Source organism: Antrostomus carolinensis, unplaced genomic scaffold (genome assembly GCF_000700745.2).
Source record: "Antrostomus carolinensis isolate BGI_N321 unplaced genomic scaffold, ASM70074v2 scaffold7331, whole genome shotgun sequence".
Taxonomy (NCBI): Eukaryota; Metazoa; Chordata; class Aves; order Caprimulgiformes; family Caprimulgidae; genus Antrostomus; species Antrostomus carolinensis.
The window spans coordinates 51,894-60,222 of NW_010296240.1; the positions used below are offsets into that span (position 1 = coordinate 51,894).

The 8,329-nt window shown below is 41.4% G+C and overlaps 1 protein-coding gene across 3 annotated transcripts in view; it reads left to right on the top strand.

The window, feature by feature from the left end:
• The window catches only part of CAPN3 (calpain 3), a 30,090-nt gene extending 22,201 nt beyond the window's left edge, over positions 1–7,889 (top strand). For 2 of the 3 annotated variants that reach the window (XM_010178204.2, XM_029087527.1), the window contains exons 16-24: positions 201–302; positions 1,622–1,699; positions 2,366–2,423; positions 3,005–3,069; positions 4,118–4,186; positions 4,774–4,852; positions 6,424–6,540; positions 6,902–6,960; positions 7,590–7,889. In XM_010178204.2, coding sequence (XP_010176506.1) covers positions 201–302; positions 1,622–1,699; positions 2,366–2,423; positions 3,005–3,069; positions 4,118–4,186; positions 4,774–4,852; positions 6,424–6,540; positions 6,902–6,960; positions 7,590–7,616 — 654 coding nt within the window. In that variant the 3' untranslated portion in view covers positions 7,617–7,889. The remainder of the gene's footprint in view (positions 1–200; positions 303–1,621; positions 1,700–2,365; positions 2,424–3,004; positions 3,070–4,117; positions 4,187–4,773; positions 4,853–6,423; positions 6,541–6,901; positions 6,961–7,589) is intronic. The other variant, XM_010178205.2, reaches the window with a different exon arrangement.
• The last annotated feature ends 440 nt before the right edge of the window (positions 7,890–8,329 follow it).

Genomic DNA, 8,329 nt, shown 5'->3' on the forward strand with positions numbered 1-8,329 from the left:
GTCATTCTGGTGTCCTCCCCACACACTTTTTTATTTCTTCTTTTCTTTCATTCAGAGTCTGGTTTCTCCAGTAATGGTCTCGGGGCAGGAGCTGTTGCTGCATGCGCTTTACCACAGAATGGTTGTTGCCAAATATTTTCCCTTCCACTATTTCTTGTGTAATTTCCACTTCTCTTTTGCTCTCTTCCTTCTTCTTCTAGCCTATCATCTTTGTTTCTGACAGAGCGAACAGCAACAAGGAGCTGACAGCAGATGAAGATGCTGGCAAAGATGGTGAAAAAACCCACGTAGATCAGAAAAAGGTTTCTGCAGCAAGTGGCAAGGGGGGAAATAGGACTTGGTCTGGTCAGCATGAAAGAATGACTGGGGAGAGCCCAGAAATGGGGCAAAGAAGTGTCCTAAGATACTTAACAGCTTTTCACCAAATCTTAGCATAGCTTGCATCTGGTTTATGTGGATCTAATGACCATGAGTGAATAGAGACTTATCCCTTCAGTTATTTAACACCTGTCTGTGCTGGAGGATTTAGTTGCTTGAAAACATCTCCTGGTTGCTCTCTCATACAAGGATCCCAGCTGTGAGAGATCCCTGCCCCATGAGCAGCACAGTTCAATCTGCTCTTGCTCAGGCCCCTGAAGTGGTACCCGCTTTACACAGGGCACAGGTGTACATTGCACCTGAGAGGCTCCTGGCAATGATCACAGCCTCTCCCCGTTACAAATTACACATCCCTATACCAGAAACCATTGGCCAGAAGAGAAAAGGGCAAGCAAACCCAGGAGCTTCTGCAACCCCTCCTCTTTTATCTCGCTACTGGAGAGGAGGAACACAGGGTAGCAAATTTGGAGTTTCTGCCTGCCAGGTGGGTTACGGACATGAGATGCAACAGCCAGATCCTGCACCCAGACTCGTGGCACCTGGAGGCATGGCAAGTGTCTGCGGCATGACTGCCAGAGCATGCTGGTGGCAAAGTGGGAACCAAGGCTGACTTTCCTCTGCATTTAGACAAACAAAAATTAGAACTAAGCTAAGAAATTCACTTCACCTTGTTACACATAATTCCTGTAATTTAATTTTGTGGGAATGGGAAAAAAAATGCAGTTTTCTTTTCCAGTATCAGCCTCAGAGTTGAGACTTGCTCTTTGCATGTGTCTGAGACAGAGGAAAATGATGAAAGCGAAGCTGTCTCATGTGCTACTTGTCTCCAGCAAGGGACCTCTACACTGCAAAGAGCTCTTAAGCCCAAGTCCCTCTGGTCAATTCATAGTCTACAAGGGGGTTATGGAGTGAATAGGCCTCTTCAGCTCCAAACTTCTCTTTAATGTTTTGAAACAAAAAATTATAAGATAAACATCTGTCAGTAAAAGTGATCATTTAGGCTCCTTCCAAGAGAAAGGAGAGCAACACGATGAAGTTAAATATTTAGCAGTTTTGCCAAGGAACACGTTTAACCAAAAAAGGGGAGGGGACCAGGAGGATGACCCGTTCCTCCAAAGAGCTCCAGATTCAGTAAGAGGCTCCTTTGTATGAGGGCGAGTGAGCCATCCATTCCACCCCCCCCAGGCCCCTTTCCTTCTTGCTGGACTAAGGTTGTATCTCTTCTTTGCTTGTCTCTTTTCAGCGTCTTTCAGCAAAAACTCGTGAGGAGGGTGAACAGGAAAAACAGTTCAGAAATATTTTCCGACAGATTGCAGGGGATGTGAGTATGCAATCCCTGCCTCTGCCATCAAAGCAGCCAGGCCACAACAGCACCTAAATCAACTGCTTGAATCAACAGATTCAAAACACTGAATATTAAAATTTCCTTTGAGATCTGAAGCTAAGCAAAATCAAATCAAAATCCAATTAAGTATACAGCTATCCTCATATGTACATCTAAAGTATTCCCATTGTGTACAAGGGAGCCTCACTTAAATTCAGGCTTTTACTTTTATCACTACTACATGATGCTATTTTTCAGAGCATGTATAAACACGTTAGAAATACATTGCCCTCTGGTATATGCTTAATGAGAGAAGTTAAAAGTAAAAATAGATCAAAGAAACAGCTTAAATCGAGAGGCTGCAAATGGGTTACAGGGATTTTTGCATTTTGTTTTTTGGCTTATACTGTGGCTTTAAACTACTGGTCGTTGTTGTAGTTTAATAAGGGCTATATGGTAACTTTAGACCTACGTTGTACTGAAGCCTCAGGAAATATTTGGACCAATGTTTACACAAACTAGAATGTGCTCTAGCTTGAAGCATATATATGCCATACTGAAAAGTGACCAAAGACTTCATACTTCTTGCATATCCATCCATAAAGTGATCTGCTTAATAAGGAATGTTGTAATTAATTATATTCTCAACACATTTCCCACCAGGACATGGAGATCAATGCTGAAGAACTCAGGAATGTTCTCAATAACGTCGTTAAAAAACGTGAGTTTGAGCCTGTTTTTCAGTAACTCTGGACAAAGAAATCTGTGATATAATGTAACCCTCCACCCCTGAGTTGCACTCTATAAATTATTTATGGTTTCAAACTCACAAATTCCCTAGTTACACTTCCATAGACTTTGCATCCTTTAAGGAGCTGAACTTTTCATAGAGGTGCCCTCTACAAGTGATGAAGTACTGATAACGCAGAAATGAACAACAGTTCATTGGAAGCACCACACAGGATGATGCAGCATCTCTGGCAGTCTGCAAATACCCTTTAAAAAATAAAATTCTAATGGAGAGGCAGGTCTTTCTCCCTGTTAAGCAAACTTTAGCCTACAGACCTTGGGCTTGCTTAGTTACCTGGAAGCTGATTTAGAGTTTTTGAGGGGTTTTAATTGTATACAAGAGGTCTAATTCACAAGCAATAATGTTACAATCTTTTCAGATTTCTCTACTACTAATTTCTTACTGGATGAAGGAAGTAGGTTTGGCTTCTACTTAGTAGAGCTACACCTAAGAGGAAGAACCACTTGCTGACTTGCATGATCTGTTTTCACCTGGGATATCATTTCTTTCAGATAAGGACCTAAAGACAGAAGGATTTGAACTGGAATCCTGCCGCAGCATGATTGCTTTAATGGATGTATCCTTTTCTGGTGAAAGGGGAGTGCCTGATACCACACTAGTCCACTTGGGTTGTATTTCCCACCACTACACACACACAACTAGGTAAGGCAGGGAAGCAGAACAGGACACTGTAGTCTGTAGTCAGATAACACACAGCATTCCTAGTCTGGTACATCTTAACTCCAGTCATCTCAAAATTAGTGCAGCTGGCAGATGAAAATATCCCTAAACAGAAAACTAGAGAACAAGTCAGTCAGTATGATTCCCTTCCTTAAGTATCAGCGACTGGCCAGCTCATGTACATAAAGTATGATTTTTTAAATTTTTTTTTTAAACCAACTCAATACAACTATAGTTCGTACCAGCAAACTTGACTATATTTCTCTCTTATCTTTAAGTTTATAATACATTATGCATTCCACTGTGTGCTTGACATGCAATGCAAATAGAAATTGTCTCAGAGCAAGTACAATAAAACACACTACAGGACACCATATGGGGTTACCTCTGATAAGACCTCACTTGGTTTTTCTATTTGACATAACGCATGGTTTTTGGAGAACATAAGCACACTCAAACACAATCAGAACAAAATTGTAACTACAACCCAGAGCCATAATAGTTGGAGCCTAAACATATTTTTGTAAATGGCTTCAGTCAACATCTTGCTTAATTCTCAATTCATTTTAATCAAGGCAGAAAGAGCTTCATTCTAGGATAAACTCAGCTGTCTTAAAAAAGTCGAGTAAGCTTCACTTTTGGAGGTATTTGGAAGAGTCCATTAAAACACCCTGCTCGTGTACTTTATAATAACTCCAAGAGCAAGCCTCTCTTCTGGACCAGATGTTTGCTTCTACACAAAGTACAAATAGTATTTCACACTCCTGAAACAAAATACTATGCACAATAACCAAAATGTTCATGAATATTTTACTGTGCAGCTCAGCCAACTCTTAATGCTGAGGAGATCCTGAACATGCATTCATCCCCCCAGTAGCTGCAGACTTAATTAATTTTCCCCTTAAAAATATCATGGGTTTTTTACCTGAATGTTTGCATCACAGACAGATGGCTCAGGGAAGATAAACTTTGATGAGTTTCGACACCTCTGGGACAAGATTAAAAGCTGGCAGGTATTGATGGCATCTGCAGCACTGTTCTTCACAGCTGGTGGAGCACAGACGCTTGCGGAGGAAATCCAGACCTCTCTACATACACTACATCAAAAAGAAAAAGCCAAGAAAATTTGCAAATTAGCTTCTAAAAAGAAAAAAGTAATGTCTCTCCTCATCCTACTCCCAGCCTAAGCAAATAGCCTGAATCTCTGAAGCTCCAGAACTCATGTAAGGACTTCCCCCATGAGAATAGCATAGAAGCATACAAATTGGAGGGGGAGAGTGATGGGAACTAGAGTAAGGCCTTGCAAATTGCTTAATTAGGACAATCAAGAGAGAGGATTAATAGCATAAATGCAAGACAAACAAGGAGAGCCTCTAAGGGAGAGCCTTTTGCCTCTCACAGCACAGATCTAAATTATTTTACTTTTAAGACTGAGAGGAGCTCTCTGGTAACAACCCAGACCGCCCAGCAGCAGCAGTATTGGGCAAATAGCAAAGCCTCCAAGTGCCTGAGGCACACATCTCATACGCAGTCAGCAGGTACCTTCAGCAGAAGTACAAGCTTTTATTTCTGTTTCATATTTATTCTTTTCTTCTTCCAGAAAATTTTCAAGCGTTATGACACGGATCATTCAGGAACCATTAACAGCTACGAGATGCGCAATGCAGTTAATGATGCAGGTACTTCTCCCGGTGTTCACTGCCCAACAGGCAAAGAAACCTTTTTTGGGTTGATCTATCACAGCCTGAAATCAGGAACACAGTGCAGCCTTTTAAAGACACTCTACAGAAATTCAAATATCCTTTTTTTCCCAAGCAGAGCTTCTCAAATATCCAAATGGCAAGTCTTGTAAGTCTTGATAACCAAACAGATCTCTTCAGCTCCTTAAACTTTCCATGAACGATGTTCTCCTGTCTTAAGGGTCTCCCACTTGGGGTCCTGCTGTTCAGGGGGACCTGGGAGCACTGAAGACATCTGCCCTCATTTAAGCTGTGGACTCTTTATCTTTGTGTAAGTAACAATCAAAGAATGGCAGAAAACCTTCAACCCAAGTGTACGGGCACTGAAACTGAGGCAGAGCAGGTCAGTGTCCAAGTTTGTGTCAGAGGCAACTGGATGGACGTTTCTTGAGTCTTGCTCATGTTTCTCAGTGGCAGTAAGCCACTGCAGGCTTAGTCTCCTCTTCTACCTGTGCAGTAAGAAGAAAGTATTCTTGCAAAAGTTGCAGTTAATTAAATTCACCCTGTAAAGAGAAGCTTTTTACTTTTGTTGCTTCTTCTCTCAAGCACATTGGTGTGCTGCTTTACCTGGACAGCAGGCCTCCCCCAGCAAATGTCTTACCAGCTGCTGGTTCTCTAAGGGAGCAAGATGACTTCTTTAATCAGAAAATCTGCAGCATCACAAGAAACCTAAATATGATTATTTCAGTGACACTTTATCTTCAGTAGTATTTTGGCATGTCAGTTACCAGTTCATCAAGGAACAGAAACAGATGCCTATCTTGTACTTTACAAAACAACAGTGATTTGGTCCTTTGCTAAGGACAAAACTACACTTGGATTTGGACTCCTGGTTGCAGTAGAAATATGGGTCACTTTTATTTTCCTGGCTTCCATTCTCAGCAGAAAAGTTGCCAATGTAAAAAATAAATAAATAAATTTAAATACCTCATGCCCTGACTTTAGAACCAAGAACAGATTTTGTGATAAAGATGTCCTGGTCTTACAGCACATAGGCAGTGCATGACCTTGCATTTAGCCAATAACCAGCAGTACCCAAATCAGGACAGATCCTTTATGAAGCGCAGTCACACGCTGCAGCAGTCAGTGCCACAGTTCAGTAACACCATGTTGAGGAATTACCTCCTTATCTATTTTTTGACCATTGCGTAATTGTGTTTTTGTAGCAACTTCCTTTGATATTTCTGGCACCCAGATTTTGTTGCTTTGCTCTTACCAGGTTCAGCTAAGCTGCAAACTCTTTGGTGTAGAACTCTCCTCTTCATATCTACAGCATGAGGTTACTCACATGCTATCAGCCCTCCCAAATTCTAATTTCAAAATGCTACTTCTGTTTTAAGAAAGCAGCCTGACATAGGGAAGCTCCTTATAGCTTTAATTTGCTTTATTTAGCAGCTGCAGCAATAGCCTCCAGCCCCAGCCTCAGCTGGGCCTGAGAAGTGTCTACAGCCAAACCTCTCCTGGAGACCCGACTGGTACCAGCACTTCCTCCATTTCTGGTCTTTTTGCAGGGTTTCGGCTGAACAACCAGCTCTACGACATCATCACCATGCGTTACGCTGACAAGAACATGAACATCGACTTTGACAGCTTCATCTGCTGCTTCGTGCGCCTGGATGCCATGTTCAGTGAGTGGCTGCCCTGGTTTTGCTGCACTGCCTGCCCTCCTCGCCCTCAAAACACACTGTCGTACTCAAAGCAAAGTTTGCTTAAAGCACTACTGCCTTTCTGTAGTATTAATTATTAAAAATATGTGCTTAAGGAATCTAAAATATCACAGTTGTCTCATACAAACACAAAAGAAACCACTGTGTTTCTCCTTGTATTAGCTAAGGAAAAACACAGCAGCAATACTTGCTGACCACATAAGTAAATATCTGCACAAGTTCACATAACACAACAGGAGCACAATTTGCTTCACTATATGGGATCATCTTTACCCACCCAGTAATTTAATCTACTCCCTATATTTTTATTTCCTTGCTTTAGGGGCATTCCATGCCTTCGATAAAGATGGAGACGGCATCATTAAGCTCAATGTCCTAGAGGTAAACTGCTTTATGCCAGTACTTCTAATACAATGTCACAGTACTACATTTTAATTGTATTACTCATTGCACACGTTCTCAAGGGAGCCTGTGAGAACTGGTCTGAAATTGTCATCCAATTGGTAAGAGTCTGCAAAACCTCCTAAAAATGTTGCTACAGATTTTACATGGAAAACACCTGTACCCATGATCTGCCAGCAACAGCTGCTCTGTAACTCTCCAGTTGGTGCTGAAGGATACAGCTGCAGCGTCCATACCACCTTTAAAGTGCTTCAAAAAACCTCTGAGATTTTTTTTTTTTTTTAAGAAGCAATTTAAATCAAACATATCCATATGATGTTAACTGATAATGGGGTTTAACATAGTTCTTCACCTTTATAAAATCTTATTAAGAAGACTTAGAAATTTTCAACTTAAAAGCAGGTCTTCTGCTATGGAGACCATAAAAAAAAATCCTTCGCTTTTTGCGAGAGCAGGAAGCCAAAGGCAAAATTCCCCACTGACGCTATGCTTTATACTAAGTGTCAGCAAGCAGCTTCCTTCCAGCTAGAGATGGTGGTGTCTCAATACAATTTGTTGGAAAATCCCAGCAAGTCTTCCATCCTTTAATTCTAACTCTTTTTTTTTAGTGGCTGCAGCTCACGATGTACGCATAACACCGGAGCCAGCGGCCACCTTCATCAAGAACACGCTTAAGACTATTTTGAGTAACGAGCTCCGTTCATCCCCAAGTGCAAACAAGAGCATTTCCTAACTACGTGCTTCCCTCACCAAGACAAACAGCGCATGGGAAAAAGCCCTTGGAAAAAGACAACATATGCCAGTAGGCAGACCAGCGCACACATTCTGTAACCACTTTTATAACTTCCTGACATTTTCCTTTGGGCAACAAGGATTAATTTATTAATGACTGAATTAAGCTTTTTCTGTATGGTAAAGACACGGAGCAGGCATCGTTATTCTGTCTATGCTGACAACTGAAGAGCCTTCCCTCAAGTCAGGCAAAACTGGGACTGTTTCTGAACTGTGAAAGTCAGAGGTGTTTACTACCACCCTGTAAGAGTCATTAACACTTTGTCCTGCTTTTGATACTATCATTTCAGCCTCTTCATAATGGTGACTGAGTATTTCATGGCAGATTGTGCTAGATTACACTAATATTAGGCACCCCAACCACTTACATTGTTAGAGATGTGGCTGTGCAGGTTGGTGCTATGCTAGACACGGGGAAGCACGGCACGACAGACTGCAATACCTAGTTACAGCTTGGCCTAGTGTCTCAGCAAAAGCATCAGAACTGAGAAATTTGTTTTAATTTTTAGTACCCCCATAGCATCTCAGTTACACATTGGAGATTTAAAATGTTTTT